The 17,371-nt window shown below is 42.6% G+C and overlaps 1 protein-coding gene across 1 annotated transcript; it reads right to left on the bottom strand.

Annotated features, from left to right (window-relative positions):
• Nucleotides 1–4,953: 4,953 nt before the first annotated feature.
• On the bottom strand, nt 4,954–12,635 carry nherf4b (NHERF family PDZ scaffold protein 4b). The gene is made up of 11 exons (XM_065471709.1): nt 12,618–12,635; nt 12,266–12,306; nt 7,448–7,512; nt 7,155–7,366; nt 6,862–7,060; nt 6,618–6,754; nt 6,299–6,503; nt 6,020–6,216; nt 5,675–5,884; nt 5,361–5,576; nt 4,954–5,265 (listed from the first exon to the last, which is right to left on the bottom strand). Exons 1-11 carry the CDS (start codon nt 12,633–12,635, stop codon nt 5,233–5,235), a joined length of 1,533 nt encoding a protein of 510 aa, XP_065327781.1. The 3' UTR covers nt 4,954–5,232.
• Between the last annotated feature and the right edge of the window lie 4,736 nt (nt 12,636–17,371).

The raw sequence follows: 17,371 nt of genomic DNA, 5'->3' as shown, positions 1-17,371 counted from the left end.
ATTCCCAGTGCACCAGGAAATACACAGTACCACACGGATGTTTTCAGGGCTCAGAGGAGCTTCTGGGCTTGTGTGACTGAGGCCTTAAAACTTCAGAAACTTTCATGTGTAGAAACAAACTGTCAGATAATCCACGAGAAAAACTGCAAAGAGAGACCACACTCTTGTCACACCCCTGAAAACAGGGGGAAAGAATCACGAGAGTGAGATTTAGTTGTCTCTATCATGCAGTAGTTTAATGCAAAGAGGAGAACGCGTGAAAGCCCCCTGGTGGAGGGTGGAGTCACTACCAGTCGATCCCAGAGAAGGCTTACTAGCCGATGACTAATGTACAGATCGCGGTTCTCTTGAATAAAATGACAACCATTAATGCAACATGAAAAATAATAACAAATTTCTTATGGTATTTACATCGTTTTTATGCTTATGGCACCTAATATGAATTAGTAATATCTCTATACACCTTTGCTTTGTTGTGAACCCTATGAATAACAGCTGTATGGAGCTTTTTGGTACTGCCTATGGGGAATAACAGTAGCCTTTCAACCTATCACGCTCTTACTTTGAATCGGGTCATCTCTTCGTCCGTCTCCTCTGTCCATTCTTCTGGGATGATACACAATCTGGAGGAAACTAAAGCAGTACAGCTCTCAAACTTTAGCTGACTGGTTTCAAACTTATCCAAAGTTATGACACAGTCCTTAAAAATGCTGTGAAATCTTTTAGCTCTTTAAAAACGCGGAGTAAATGTAGACTAATCGCTACTGAATGCTGCGAGGAACGCTGCCAACTGTTAACTGATATTTCTCCACCAACTATCCAAATATAATGATGATGATGATGATGATGAACGTCACAGGTTAACTTGGTAGTTTTCTGACACTTCAGTGACGTCATCGACTGAAGCTGCTCTGCTGGTGAAGAAACGTCACCGGTCACTTTGAAACTTTTACAGGTGAAGCATTTTTCACAAATCTTTGAAGGTATTATAGTGACAGAAAGAGGCCACGAGATGGCGCCATTTTTCACGTAGTGGATACCGTCTGTTGGCTGTTTGGTTTCTGTTCACACCCCTCCACGAGTGTTTTGCATAAAGTATTCCTCAGGCTCATGATTTCCGTTTCCTCTCTGGCTGAATTATATTAAATTAAATTAAGGAAACTAGAGCAAGTCTTTCATCAGTAATTAGTTATTTTAAACACTTTACTACCTGAAGTACATTTTTGGTGCTTTACATGTTTGCTGAACTGCTTCATGGGCTAAAAACCTTCTGATTCGTTAGACGCCGACTCTGTTCTTCAAATAAAATCTGTACTTTATGTTTTCCATTTCGCTTCCTGGATTGACAAATTTCAAAATAAAAGCACTGAACAGTGTGAGTGTAGAAATATTTCTTTTGTAGGAAAACAGGATAAAATGACTGTTTGGGGCTTGAGCGTAAACTAAAAATGAACTTGTAGAAGTCAGAAGAAGATACAAGCTTGAGTGCAAAACTTCATAATGGGGGTATTTAGGCCCAACATCTTGGATGTTATCTACAGAATATCTTTTAATATTTCTTTTGGGAATAAACTAAAACCCAACACAACCTTGGTCACACACTGGCTGAGTTGCAGTGCGTGACCAGGAGTTGCCAGGCTGTTGTGGCTGTGTATGGTTCTTCCACGTGTTACTGAGGCCCCTATTTGTTAAAAGAATATACTGTTTAATTGCAGATATTCTTCAGAATTCAGTAAATGACACCCAACAAGTGTCAGTAGCAGAATAAGCTGTTTGGCATTGGCAGAGAACATTTGACGAGTTTTTCATGGCCACAGCCCACATACTCAACTCTGCTGCTCAGCCCACATTTTCCTGACAAATGTGACACCATTGAAGGGGAAATAAACAGGCTTTCCAGCAGTAAGACATTTATTGCCAGGAAGCGTAGTTACAACAAAGAAAAGACTGAACAAACACAAATTGCCTCAATTTTTGTGCTCAGTTTATGTTTGCAAAAATGAGACAAAGTCACTCATTTTTGTGATAAGAGGATGATGCAAAGGCGAAGCAAGCATTAGTCATCGCTGCAACTCTACAGACGGGAGGAAGCCCGTGTTGCACAGGCTAGGACAGGTACCAGTGAGGTTAGACGAGATGGCACGCTTCCGATACTCAGTAATATCTGGTGAAACATGTGGGAGAGATCTTCTTCCACCTCTGGAGAGACTGTTTTTATTTCCTGCATTGAGCTAGGCAAGGACTAAAATGACTTTCCCAGCATTATTTTTCCAAATAACAGGTGAGATTGCACGTGCTGTAATCATATGAGATTCTCCAAAGCTTTTTCTTGTAGCACCACATAATTTTAATGTGATTTTTATTTAACCATGGGACATAAGTTAAACATTAACGTTAAACGTTAAATTAAACTGTGAGTACAGAAATAAATAAATGTCGAAAGGATAGTCTATCATTAGAATCAACTTTTTGTTATCTTTTTTCTGTCTTTGAAAAAATGGTCATTTGAATGATAAGTCAGACTTTTAACATGATAAACATACATTAGATAAGACAATGTACCAGTGGAACACAGGAGCTGTTCTTCCCTTTGTATATACAGAATGGACGTATTCCACTGAAAGCCATTCATGACTAAGAACGATACTATGCAGCATTTATAATTCTTTACATTTCTGACTCAATATAACACCAAATTTCATGGTATTTAGACAACAAGATGTTTTTAATGTAAGTCAAGCTTTTCCTATCATAGCAGATGATATAGGAGCACCAGGTCAGGAAAGACTGATAAAAGGTTATGAGCTGTCTCGCTGCAGAGAAAGCAGAGTCAGTCATCTGCCAAGAAAGGCAGCTAGCAGGACTGAATGATGCTCTGCCTCTGTAGTAAGGTACAGACATAGGCTTTAAGTGACCACGAGCCACTGATGGTGTGACAGATTAATAAGCATGCATAAAGTGGAGCTGTGAGGGAGCGGTTGACACTGGCTTTTGGAACAGTCCAACTCAATTTTTTAATAGTATTTTTTTTATACTGGTGACAACATCCTGAGACATGCAGATGCAGATTAGACTCTAAACTTTCCTCTTTGATGGATGGATCACTTGGATAAGAATTATAGCCTAAGACTGTTGCTCAGTGCATAAAGGGACGATGCTCAGTGCACTGAGTGTTTCTTCTCCGCTTCAGTCTCACTCACAGTGTGTTTGGACATCACTGCTGATTGTCATTAACACTTGTCGTGTGTGTTTTGTCCTGTTTTTCTCTGCTCTCGTTTTGTTTCTTATTTCCTCTCTCCCCTCACCCCCAACCGGAGCCTGGTTGCTCCTCTCTGAGCCTGGTTCTTACAGAGGGGTTTTCCTGTTAAAAGGGACCAACAGACCAGCTGTTATATTTTAGTTTCACTAATCATTTTGTCCTGTTTAAAGAAAAATATAAAACATATTGTTTCTTTGTATGGTTAATTCTCTGTTTTCTTGAAGCACATATACACATATGTATATATGAATAACTGCATTAGTCATATTAGCCTCCTCATATGGAAACATTCCTTTTTGATTTTTTTCACCTTGTAGCTCATTTTGCCCAATAAAATGTTCATATTTTGTTAAACAATGATTTTGTTTTGTTTTGCTGCAAAACAAAGTCTCCAGGATTTTATTTTCTTTAAAAAAAAAAAAAAGTAGCAGCTTTGCAACAAAGTAACGACTACATCATCAAACGTTAGGAAGATGAGTGAGCTGGAAGGAGGAAAGCTGAAAATCAAGACTAAAGAATTTTTGTAGATGTACAAAGTTGGGAATTATAGTCTCAAAGGAGACAATCACTGGAAACTTCATTATTATTTTCATTTTCTTTGTTTTGTGTCTTTGTCTGTGCAATTCATTACATAGACACTAAAAAAGCATCCTCTGCACTCCAAGTGCGTTTTCACTGATGTAAATTACATTTTCAGACAAACATTGTTTTAGAAAAAATACAATAAAATGTGCATATTACTGTAGTTTGAATTGTGTTTCTACTTTTATGTGTATTGTATATGTGGGACTGTTCTGGAGAATTCACCTGTTATGAAAAGGTAAGCCACACAACAATTTCAATTTCTTTTCCTTATTGTCACAGTTCTGGGTCATTTTGACCCAGCTTTTTCAGTTTCTTATATTTTGGTATATTTCTGTATTATGATTTATGTTCTGGTTCTTTAGTTGTGCTATTTTGATTATTATTCTAGATTTAGATCAGTGTCAGTCTGCGTCCTTGTAAATTGTTTTTTGTTTCCTGTTTTACTTTGAAAGTTCATGTCTGGTGTCAGGGTGTTCAGTTTTACCTGCCTCCTGCCTCATTAGTCCAATCCCTCCCAGCTGTTTCTCCCTCCTGGTTTCCATTCCCTGATTACTCCCTGTGTATATAAGCCCTGTGTTTCCTTTGTTCTCTGTTGTGTCGTTAATGTCTGCTCACCCTCATTCTCTCTGTGTGTTCTGTTTGCTTGCTTGCCTGCCTGTTAATTTATTGTTCTTCTTATTTTTCTGTAATAAACTGAGTTTCTTAAGTTCACCTCTGCCTCTGCGAGTCCTGTGTTTGGGTCCAATCCTGCCTGCATAGCACACAGTCATGACACTCATAGTGTTATTAATAAAGCCTGAACATCTTTTTTTTTTTTATTGGAGTGTTGATGAAATTGATTTAATTGCATAATATTTGCTACATCTTTTTGTTTTTTAAATTTTTGCTCAAGAATGTTTTGTGTAATTCATTTTGCTTTTTCAGGGGAAAAGATCACACTGATCATGTAGAAGTCCCAAAAACTATTAAATGTATCAAATATGATACAAATGCCTTTAAAGGGTTATGTCATCTGAGAGAGTTCTAGTACTTACATCTGGTCTGTTTTCAGGCTTTCAAAAATCTTGCTTGTGATGGGAGAATTTGATCAGTCACGTGTTGTTTAATAAAGTAGCATTAAACACAAAAAAAACTGTTTAAGCAGTGGACGTGGGGGGAAAGAGCTTCAAGTCCACCATGATGTGGGAGGGGGGAACTTCAGGAGGAGGGCAATTTGTTGTTGTTTAACCAGAGAGTCATTTAACCCGTGAAGCATTTTGTTTCTAGTTTGATTGCATCCTATCTAAGTGAAGTTGTATATTGAAAATGTTGGCAAGGATTAAAATCTGGAATTCTTGAGTGGGAGCATCGTGCTGGGAAATTTCTTCCGAGATTTATATCTGTTCTGCTCACAAAGCTGATATCTCGTTATCTTCTTCCTCCTGCTGAGATACAAATACAAACACAAAGTTAAAAACTGTGCTTGCTGATGAATTCAGAAATACATTTTTTCCTGTTTGTTTAGTTGTTTTGCCACCTCTGTGCGAGTGACATCTTTGCTGGGTGTTTCAGTCTTTTCCATCTTGTTGTAGCATGTCTTATGTGTGACTAGCAATGAAAGAATATGCCCTCCTTCTTCCGCAAGCATAGTCACATCTTCCAGAGGTTTTCCTTCCACACTTTGTCCATTGACTTCCATCACTATGTCACCCGCAAGCAGTCCAGCACTCTGCCCAGGACCCCCAGAAGCAACCTACGAGGCCGAGTAAAATGAAAGTTTACAAGATTTGACACAAAACTGAAGCTTATGACTTTTCTGTGTCTGTGTTTATGCAAAAAAACCACTAAAACCTGACTGATGAAAGTCCCAGGACTCTGTGGGTCACAGCCTAATTTAAAGCCAAATCCCAAAGGGCCTTTCTGGAGAGAGCAGAGTCTAAGATTACTTGAGACATGCATTTCCTTCGGTGGCGAGTTCTCCTCTACAGAAGTCGGCACACTACTCTCCTTTCCTTCATCAGCTGCATCATCCTCACAGAAAAGAAGCGGAGACAGACCCAGCTGCAGGAGAGAAAACAAAGGAAAGATGTAACAATATCACAGTATCAGGTGTGGCCTCCAAATGGGTGCACCACCCTCGATGTACACTTGAATCAACTGGAAAAGCAGCGCATGTATGTGGTAAGTGATGGCCACCTGCGTATAAAACCCTAGCCCCATGGGAGTGATGGTGGTGAGATAGACCTCTCGTCCGCTCAGCTTCACTCTGTCCACAACCTCCTCGTGCTTCAGTGACTCCACTGACTCGCCGTTGACCTCCAGCAGCAGCTCTCCATCCCTCACACCCGCCCTCTCTGCAGGACTGCCTCTGGTCATTTCACGCAGGACGTGATCTGTTGGTTAATATATACCCAGTTTATTTAACAGCAAAACAGTGAAAATGATTCAGTTTTCAGCAATTTTTCATCATCTCACATGTGCGTCCTGATGGCACTTTCTCCAGCCGTAGAAGAAAACCAAAGCTCTCAGACACGGAGATCAGGTGGCGTGTTCGGGCTCTATAAGGTAGCTGATGAGGGGTAGCCATGGTGGGCAGGATGGGGAGCCTCCTTTGCGTGTACTTCTTTTCACTCTCACTGTCGATCACTAAGATGGTGATGTGATCACCACATTTCTTCATCTACAATAAAATATATGTAGATATTATGGTTAGACCAAAGATAACCTGATGCATTATCTGTTGCATCACTCTGAGGCCAAAATCTATGAAAACAGTTACAAAAAGTCAACAAACCATTTTGCTGAGTGCAGAGTGTGTGAGATCAGACACCATCGCTCCATTTATCCACACCAGGCGATCTCCCTGACACAGCGCTGCCTTTTCAGCTGCACCTCCTGCCACTGGGTTCACTACAAAGCGACCTTTCTCTCCTACGAAGCCGAAACAGGAGCAGCATCTGAATAACACTGCACAGACTTCGACCCGGACATCTGATCTCAAATCTTAGGCTTCTTGTGATTACAGGGAGACGTTTTACCTTCCAAAGGAGTAACGGTGATGCCCAGACCTGAGACAGGATCCCTGGTGATGTGACAAAGCCTGGGTGGTTTGCAGCTCTCATCCATGTGGGCCAGACGTTGCAGGTCCTGACCTCGGGACACAGCCCGTTCATAATCCTCTCCATCCAGCACTAATAAACACAACTGGTGTCCGCTTACCTTTATCTTCCTAGCCACCTGATTTATACATTTGGAAACGTGACAGATCCAGTTAGACAGCTTTGTGTTGCTTCTCTGGTTTCTATTTAACTATGAAGGAAGCTTGTCTTACCTCAGGGTGAGGAACATCATCAATATAGCAGTTGTTAACTTCTAGCAGTCTGTCTCCGTCTCGAAGGCCGCTACGCTCTGCGACCCCACCTGACACCACATTTCTAATTATGTGTCCCCGACGGCCCCTCTCCACACGCAGATGGAAGCCGTAGAACTCGCCATCCTCGCGTTTAAGGATACACGAGCGTGGGATGGGCGTCCACACAGAGTCTGAAGCAGAAGAGACACAAGAGAGCTGTCATAAAGAAAGCAGGCTTTCCCCAATGGCTACTACACAGGCAAGCGGGGTACCTGCATCATCTGTGATGACCATCACTGGGTTGTCTATTCCCTCTTTAGGATTAAATGTAAATTTCCTTAAAAGAGAGACACGTACTTTAATTACAACTTCATAGTAAGTTTTAATGGAAATTATTAAAGTAATTCTTGCTCTGTGTGCAATACAGTGTGTGCAGTAATGCACTGTAATCATGGTGTTGCTTCTAGTTTTGTGTCTTTCTACATTTAATGCAGTAAAGTTTATGCAAAGTGCACTTTACATATTTCATAATTGGTCTTATCTTGTATTGAGAGTTTTAAAGATTACACGGTTCCAAAAGTCAGCATGCTAAGCCATTCAAACGGTGGTAGATTCACTGACAGTTATACATCTGTAAAGTTGGTAACCCCGTGCATCTAGAGGTCACGTAACACACTGGTGTTGTGTTAGTTTTGATACACATTGCACATCACGATATACATGAACATAAAGAAAACAAAAATGTTGAACCATAATCTTCTTGCCGCGTTCACATTTAGTTCTTTTTTTTTTCTTTTTTTTTTGTGCCTGTCCCGTTTGGCTCTTTTGCCATCAGAATTTTTGTCTAAAGGCAAAGAACCAACGGATTTACTTTACCAAATGGACCATCCCAGCCTTACTGTAATGGTCTATTTGATTCACCTTTGCTTTTATTGTTTTTTTATTTTTTTCACTTGCTACACACGGGACAGACTTGACTGAGGAAAAGAAATGGGAGAAAGAAAGAGGGAAAGAAAAACAGCGGGGAAGAGGGATGGTGATAAAGGGCAAAAAACAAAAACCAACAAAACAAACAGACAAAACATACATCTATCAGTCACCTGGATCAGCTGTTGAGAAAGAAAAAAGACAAAACAAGCAAAAAAAGAGAGCAATATAATAAACAACATCATTGCAATGATCTATGTGAATATAACAGTAAATACTAAATATTAAACATTATTGTGCAGCACGTAGAATCGACAGCGTACAGTGTGCTTTTAGGTAGGAGCCAAAAAGGGTGTAGTTTGTGTGTGTGAGCACCCGTGTGTACACCTGTGAGCGTGAGCGCGCTTGTATTTAAAAGGTTCCTTCATGTAATGATCTGCTAGAGGGTGTGGGGGGCCACAGCCCTGTCCTCCAGGGCATGAAGCAGGTATGGAGGAGATCCAGGCTCCAGACATCCAGAGGCCCTCAGAGCACAAGAGACCAAGGAAGACCAACGGAGGGGCAACCATGCCACTATCCCAGAAAGAGCTGAGGAGAGCCCCAGATGAGGGGTCGCTCAGCAGCCGCGGAGCAGAAGCCAGGAGACGGCCAACTCCTCCTCCCAGACCCCCCACCCCAACAGGCAACAGAGAACGGGGGTGTGTGAAGACTCCAAACCTCCCTCCGCTCGCTCATATGTATTGTTGATGCATGTGTGTTCTAAGATGCATTTAAAACCCAGGAGGGCATGGAGCTACCTGCCAGAGAGCAGCAGGTAAGCGCATAGCCCCTCCTGATAGCCCTCAATGTCTACGTGTATTTAAAATTGAGAGGTGCCAGGGGTGAGGTTGTACACCCTGATGGTCTTCTGGATGCCGTGTAGCGTGCCCACCCCCAAGGTCCTATATGTATGTGTTATGAGAGTGTGAGCAATGTGAATGTCTAAGTTGTGCCTCAATTTTATCCCACAGGCAGCCAGAAGGGGACAGAGGGGGGGGGATGCCTCCCCTGCACCCTGGTGACACACCTTTACCCCAAGGCCCTGCATGTGTGGGTGATTGTGGTGGAGCGGGAAGAGGGAGGCAGCTGGAGATGGGGAGGGAAGGAAGGGAGGGGCAAGTGACCCCTCTCTGGGGCCAGCTCCCCTGCTGACCCCAGTAGGCACCCCCATACTCTGCAACCCACCAGGGCAAGGGGGCCCAGGCCCATCCAGACCAGGGCCCAGTTCAGCAGTGCCGCCCGGCCCCACAGAGCCCGGGACAGCCCACCCGACCCCACCACAGAGAAAACTGCACCCACCCCATCATCCACTCATCTTCCAGACTAGACAAGACAATAGACGCCCAGGCTGAGTTCTTCCTCCACCTCTCCCCACCTGCAGAGTGAGTTCCTGGAGAGAGGAGACCTCCTGCAAGATGTAACAGCCTCCCCCACCAGTTGAAGAGCCCCCCAGGTGGCTCGATGCACTGGCGGCACCCCACGCCAGGGCTGAGCCCCCATACACCCACCCACCCACAACCCTGGCGACACACCAACCAGGACCCAAGCCCCCAAGGCCCAGCCAGGGCCCCAGCCCAGAGACGGAGCACCCCCAGAACCCCACGCCCGCCCCGGACCCACCCAGGGGCAGCCAGGCTACCAGGTCAGTAACCCACGTCCAACAGCACAGACCCTCCCCTAGCCCCGCTGCACGCAGCCACGAGGAAACCGTCACCTAAGAGCCAACAGAGCCCTTAATTGGCCATGACCGCTACCCCGGGTTGAGCCCTCCAAGGAAGATGCTCCTGGGGAACCCCCCGACGCCCTAAGCCTGTCCCTACCCCCACACCAATCACAACAGCGAAGGTGGGACCAAACTATGACCCCCCACCCCCACTAGGTGATGGAGCTGATCAAAGGAGCCCAGAGCAATTGATCTGATGTGGTGGCCGAGGCTGTATCAAGACTAATGTAATCTAATAGATCATTTCTATATTGGTTAAAATTAAGATTATTTTTATTTTTGCAGTTAATGAGGACCATTTTCTTGGCTATGCATAGGGCAGTGAAAACAATGTGGGCTGTGTTTATTTCTGTAATGACCTCATCCAGGTTGCCCAGCAAGCACACTAAAGGGGAAGTTGGAATGTTACATTTCAGACACTTTGATAAGTCTTCACATATCTCGCACCAAAACTTCTGAACTGGTGGACAGAACCAAAGAGCGTGGATATAATTGTCCGGTGTATTGGTTTGGCAGTGTGAGCAGTTGTTGGTAGACGTAAAGCCCATCTTGAACATCCGATGACCTGTATAGTGCACTCATTTAGTTCACTTTTATTCCTCATACTGAATTGTTAAATTTATCTTGTGTTTTATTTTCCCTCTTTTACTGGTGCTGGGAGGTCTGTATGTCTGCTGGCATCAAGTGAGCCTGGGATGGGCCCAAGAATATTACAGGAAGTGCTGATTGGTGCGTGCCACATTTTGCTAAATGACTAGTCAAAAATACAAAAGTAATCTTCTCTGATTCTTGAGTTATATACTTTGTTATTTTGTATTTGTTTACTGTTAAAGAAGCGATTAAAAGGTTGCTTATGTTTTTTGCTTTTAGATCATTTGTTGTTTTATGTTTCCCCTTGTGTGTCTCGAGGCTGTCGGGTCAATTTTGGTTATTGTTGGTTTGTTCAGATTGAGTTTGCATCTGTTTGTTTTATATTTACCTAAAAATAAACTAAAAACTAAATTTGGAACTTGGAAAATGGAATAAAATAATAATAATAAAAAAATAAAGTAACCTTTGCTTTAGTTAGTTTTTATTGTAATACCTGCGCTGATGACATATGTCCTCATTAGAATAATAGACACTGAAACGAATGAAAACTAAACTAAAACTAAACATTTTCAAAAACTTTAAAAACTAATCTGAAAGAGGAAAATCCATTCTGGACACTAAGTAATGTTCAAAATGAATTAAAAAATAAAATAATAATTAGAAAATACAAAAGTAAATACAAACTGTAGTTTGATGTCTCACTTATGTTGCCATTATAACTTCAGCTTAGTTGTTTTTAAAGGTGCACAATTATAACTTGATTTTTTAAAAAGATTCTTGGTTTGTTTTGGGGGATCTAAAACGGTGCCGTGCCGATCTCTCACACAGTCAAACACAATCCTGTCAAACTGTATAGTTACTCAGAAATAGTGCTGAGAGGATGTATGTGTGGTCATTTTCATGCTGATCATCATATTTTATTAGCAGTTACAGTGAAATTGGAATGACCACTGAAATAAGTCAAACGCATTAATGCAAGAAATGAAATGAAATGAAATGAAATGCAGACTTACTCTCTCAAACCTCCGTCAGCCACCAAACCTGCAGAAATTGCAGTGAATATCAAAGTAACTGTATGTATGACATTTAAACAGTACATTTATTTTATACATACATATATGTATATATACATATGTATATACACACACACACATATATACATATATATATATATACACACACACATACACACATATATATATATATATATATATACATACATACATATATGCATACATATATATATAATCTTACATATTGTGATATATATATATATATATATATCACAATATGTAAGATTATCCATTTTTTAATTTTTATTGAACTTATTCTTTATCAGTTGCTGTTGGCACATTAAAGCATACTAATATTAAAAACACAAAATAGCATTATTAATTTGAACATGCAGCTCTGTGAAAGTCTGCAATGTTCTGTCTGCCAGACGGTGAGGCATCAGCTCAGCAGTCAGAGCTGGATGTGACTGGTGACTATCAGCAGAGGGTTCATAAAACAGGGACTGACTTTGTTTGATTATCTTTAGTCTTTGTCCTCTAAAAGGTGAAGGAATTCAAAAACCTGAAAGCTGAAAACGGCCAAAAGGGCGTGACATCACGCTGTATGAATGAGTTGTTTTATTAATGTAATCTGAAAGCAAAACTGATATTCAGCAAAATTTTATAAGAGACTAATTTGTTTTCACTCTTTCTTCATCTGCTTTCTCCTTATCAAGGGTGTGGTGGAGGAATGTGGATGGCACAACACAGAACAGCCTCCTCGTCAGGCCAGGACTCTGCAGTCTATTTACACCTACAGGCCAGTGGACACTCTTTCAATGATGAGGATGTACACATCCTGGACAGGGAGGAACACTGGTTTGAGGGCAGAGTCAAGGGAAAGACCATCTCTGAATGGAGGAGGGGGCCTAAGGGTACATCTGTCACCATCTTACAATGCTGTGATTGCAGCCATTCCCCAACTCTCTGTGAATGGTACTCATGGACATTGATCAGTGGTTGTTGATCAATGGCCATGAGAATTTGCATATTAATGATCAAGGAACTGACCTCACAGCCCATTGTTCAGTCAGTGGTGCTAGTTACATTGTGCAAATGTCCTGTTTATAAGGTTGGAAACCTGCAATCAGCTGGGACTGAAGAAGTCACCTGGATGAGTGACGACATGTTTCTCTCACTGAAAACATCCAGATGATCAGAATCAGCTTGAACAGCAGTACCCACTAAGGTACCACCCCCTTGGACAGCATTCTTGTGAACTCCACTTTACAGAAACGTTAAACTTGTAACAATTTTTTACCGCAATTTACCAGAAAACTGGATTTATCTGGCATTCAAGCTTTATCTCTGCACCTCACCACGCACAGGAAGAACAGACCACTGTGTGCCACCTTGTCACTGAAATACAAGACCGATACAGAATGAAGCAAATGAATGAGAATGAAAGGCTGTCTTAAATACTTTTCCATCCATTTTCTCTTATCCAGTTTAGACAGCCAGGAGCACGGCCCAGCTGATGTTGGGCAAGAGGCAGGCTTCGTTGTCACCAGGTTTGTCAGTCTGTTCCAGGGCTAAATAGTTCTTTTATTTAACTAAACAATAAATAAATGAATAAATAAAAATGGCTATTATATCTAAATTCTTTTTGGTTTCAACCACTTTAAATTTGAAAAGAAACAGTGTAAACTTTAGCAGTGCCTTTCCTACGTACGAACATACACTCTGTGGACTAAATAGGAGCTCAGTGTTTGTGCTGATGTTGGAGCTCCGCTGTATCGAACCAGCTGAGCGGTGGAGACTTTTATGGGTTTTATGAGCCTCAACATTCGGCGACCCCAGTGAACTCTCTAAAATGACCCACCAGTGTTTGTAAAGAGCTTAGATGCTTGATTTTACACACCTGTGGCATTAGGATAGAAGAGGTGTGGAGAAATACCCTTTTCCATATAGTGCATGTATAGCCTTAAGGCCCGAGACATGGTTATTGATGTTCTATAATTATCGGACTTTTCTCATATTACAACAGCCCTGACAGAAAACTGACAGGAAAGAACTTTTTATTTTTAAGAGTATGACACTGCTGTTGTTAAGGAGCAAGAACACACTCAGCTAACATGCTCCAAAATAAGAAAATCTTTGACTTGAAAAGTCAGAGACTTGTTTGCAAAGTGTGACGCTGACACTAGTGTCACCCTCCTCTAATCTACAACACTCCTTATCTGTGGTCGAATATGCCAGCTACGTGGAGTCCTTGTTTCTCTGTCACAGTGTAAAATGAATACAAACATTAAAAAGAAATGGCATGCTTAAGCCATTTACTCCCAGAGAAATCCAGATTTCACAGCAAATCTACGCAGCTCTCATGAACATATGGGCAGAACAGCGTATACTACAGGTACTTGAGTGCAGCTAATGGGTCACTGTTTGCTTACCCTCCCCGATAAACCTTTTTTTTTAATGATCTAGGACACGGTGATCCTGCAGACACTCTCAAAGACAAAGTCCTGGAGCTCAGCTCAGTCTGGGGAAAACTAGAACGAGCTATTAGAAGTATGAATGATAAACTGTGATTAATCTTTCCTACTTTTTTACTAGAAGTATCCAGTTTTGAAACATTTTAAATCTATAATTCATTAACTTTAACTATTTAATCAATTCAACACTGTTCAACTGCAACTTTCTGTTAAAATAAATCCCAAATGCTTTACAGTAGAATACAAAAAAATGTGATACACATGTTTTGATATAAGGAAAGAGAAAAATAAAGCGCACATAAGGTTAAAATATCCAGAACAAAAGGACAACATAGATTCGACTGATTAAAAAACAAAGACAACGCTCGAAGTTTGAATGTTTTACCTCTGCTTGATTTCATGGTGTGTTTCTTTCCCATCATGTGCCACAGTTTGGCCACAGTGGGAGTACTGTCTGTCCAAATATTTATTTTGATTCCATGGAGAGACTCCTCCTGAGCTCCTCCCCTTGAGATACACTGCGGTAAATGTTTAATCTGTGTGTGATAATTTCAGCTTACACCCTCTTCCTGTGGGTAATGTCTGTGCTGCAAAGTTCTGTGGACTGAAAGTACGAAGACTTTCTGCTCTGTCTCAACAAATGACTTTTAGTTAAAACAGGTTTTAATTAAAACTACATGTGTGCCCGCTTACATGAGCGATAGGCTGTCAAAGCTGAGCTACAGAAACTTTGCAATAAAATTTCAAGAATGGGTTTAAAGTTGAACTGACTGACTGGAAATAAAGACAAAAGGAAGATGGAAGAGAATGGTAAGCAATCAGAAGTCAGTCATCTATTTCAGCTGAAAACTTTAATGATCACATATGACCTGGTAGTAAAAATGTTAGATAGGCAACCCGAGCCTGAAATGTCTGCTCAATAACTGATACTAGCACCCCTGATCATTGATCAATGGAAGTGAAAAGTTTCTAGTTTCAAGATCCACAGTCTAAAAACAAGTTAATATATCTTACTGGGATGTTACCCTTTAGTTCATTTTGTCTTGTCTTAAGTGTGATAAGATTATTTTGACTAGAAACAAGACAAATATACTTGCTAAGATTTTGAGTTTTTGCAGTGCATAACAGCAGGGTGTAAGATGCTAGCAGCAGGGCATACATGGAACACCATAACCAAGTGGCCGGCGTAGTGTACAGAAACATCTGTGGCAAGTGTGTCCTGGAAGCCCCGAGGTCAAAATGGGAGACGCCCCCATGAGTGGTGGAGAATGACTGAGCTAAGATCCTGTGGGACTTCCAGATACAGACGGACAAAATGGTGATGGCTAACCAACCGGATATACAGTGGCTTGCAAAAGTATTCGGCCCCCTTGAACTTTCCCACATTTTGTCACATTACAGCCACAAACATGAATCAGTTTTATTGGAATTCCATGTGAAAGACCAATACAAAGTGGTGTACACGTGAGAAGTGGAACGAAAATCATACATGATTCCAAACATTTTTTACAAATAAATAACTGCAAAGTGGGGTGTGCGTAATTATTCAGCCCCCTGAGTCAATACTTTGTAGAACCACCTTTTGCTGCAATTACAGCTGCCAGTCTTTTAGGGTATGTCTCTACCAGCGTTGCACATCTACAGACTGAAATCCTTGCCCATTCGTCTTTGCAAAACAGCTCCAGCTCAGTCAGATTAGATGGACAGCGTTTGTGAACAGCAGTTTTCAGATCTTGCCACAGATTCTGGATTGGATTTAGATCTGGACTTTGACTGGGCCATTCTAACACATGGATATGTTTTGTTTTAAACCATTCCATTGTTGATCTGGCTTTATCTGGCTTTTTTTGATAAGGAATGGGAAGGATAGCTACAGGCAGAAGATGGAGAACCAGCTTCAGCAAAATAACGTTGGTGAAGTCTGGAGAGGCCTCAGAACCATCTCGGGCCACAAACATCAGAACTCTCTGCCTGGGAGGGATGTGAGGTGGGCAAATGAACTGAATCATTTCTTCAACAGATTTGATTCAGCCATGAGGCAGTCTCCAACATCGGCTGCAGACTCAACCACCCCCACTGCTGCTGTTCCACCTCTGACACCTCAGACACTTCACACCTCCTCTATTCACCCTGCTCACTCCTCCCCACCCCCAACAACAGCATCTAATACACAATCAACACAAGGCTCCAGCCTGTCTCTCTCAACCACCCAGGTTAGGAGGGAACTGAGGAGGATTAATGGCAAGAAGGCAGCGGGTCCAGATGGCATCAGCTCGAGGGTCGTCAGGTCCTGCGCGGACCAACTGTGTGGTGTGATGGAGCACCTCTTCAACCTGAGCCTGAGGCTGGGAAGAGTCCCACAGCTCTGGAAAACCTCCTGTGTTGTACCAGTGCCAAAGACTTCACGCCCCAAGGACCTCAACAGCTACAGGCCGGTGGCTCTGACATCCCACCTGATGAAGACCCTGGAGCGGCTGGTCCTGGCTCAGCTTCGGCGCCTTGTGAGCTCGTCACTGGACCCACTTCAGTTTGCCTACCAGCCTGGCATTGGAGCGGATGATGCCGTCATTCACCTCCTACATCGCTCCCTCGCTCACCTGGAGACCGCTGGGAGCACTGTGAGAATCATGTTCTTTGATTTCTCCAGTGCCTTCAACACTATTCTTCCCTCGGTTCTGAAGGACAAGCTGGAGAACTCTGGAGTGGACCATCACCTCACTACCTGGATTTTGGACTACCTCACCGACCGACCACAGTATGTGAGGACTCAGGGCTGTGTGTCGGACAGGGTCGTCTGCAGTACGGGGGCCCCACAGGGAACGGTTCTGGCTCCGTTCCTCTTCACCATCTACACTGCAGACTTCTCCCACAACTCCACCCAGTGCTTCCTGCAGAAGTTCTCTGATGACTCTGCTATAGTCGGCCTCATCACTGATGGGGACGACAAGGAGTACAGAGGACTGACTCAGGACTTTGTGGACTGGTGCCAGCTGAACTACCTCCAGATCAATGCCAGTAAAACCAAGGAGCTGGTGGTAGACTTCCGCAGGCACAAACATCCTCCACTGCAACCACTGAACATCCAAGGTATGGACATTGAGGCTGTGGACAGCTACAGGTACCTTGGTGTTCATCTGAACAGCAAACTGGACTGGACTCATAACTCAGACGCCCTCTACAGGAAAGGGCAGAGCAGGCTGTACCTGCTGCTGAGACTCAGGTCGTTTGGAGTGGAGGGCCCACTCCTGAAGACCTTCTATGACTCTGTGGTGGCCTCAGCCATCTTTTATGGTGTGGTCTGCTGGGGTGGCAGCATCTCTGCTGGGGACAGGAAGAGACTGAACAGGCTGATCCGAAGGGCCAGCTCTGTTCTAGGATGCCCTCTGGACCCAGTGAAGGTGGTGAGTGACAGGAGAATGTCGGCTAAGC

The sequence above is a fragment of the Pelmatolapia mariae genome, linkage group LG10_11 (genome assembly GCF_036321145.2).
Source record: "Pelmatolapia mariae isolate MD_Pm_ZW linkage group LG10_11, Pm_UMD_F_2, whole genome shotgun sequence".
Taxonomy (NCBI): domain Eukaryota; kingdom Metazoa; phylum Chordata; class Actinopteri; order Cichliformes; family Cichlidae; genus Pelmatolapia; species Pelmatolapia mariae.
The sequence above is the reverse complement of the archived record's forward strand: the minus strand, read 5'-3'. Positions and strand labels throughout refer to the sequence as shown.

What these genes read in the sequence shown, in the direction of transcription:
- nherf4b (XM_065471709.1), bottom strand. An exon ending in CACCGTTACTCCTTTGGAAG is followed by an intron (nt 6,755 to 6,861) that starts GTAAAACGTCTC and finishes TCGGCTTCGTAG; the next exon opens with GAGAGAAAGGTCGCTTTGTA. An exon ending in ACTCTGCACTCAGCAAAATG is followed by an intron (nt 6,504 to 6,617) that starts GTTTGTTGACTT and finishes ATTTTATTGTAG; the next exon opens with ATGAAGAAATGTGGTGATCA.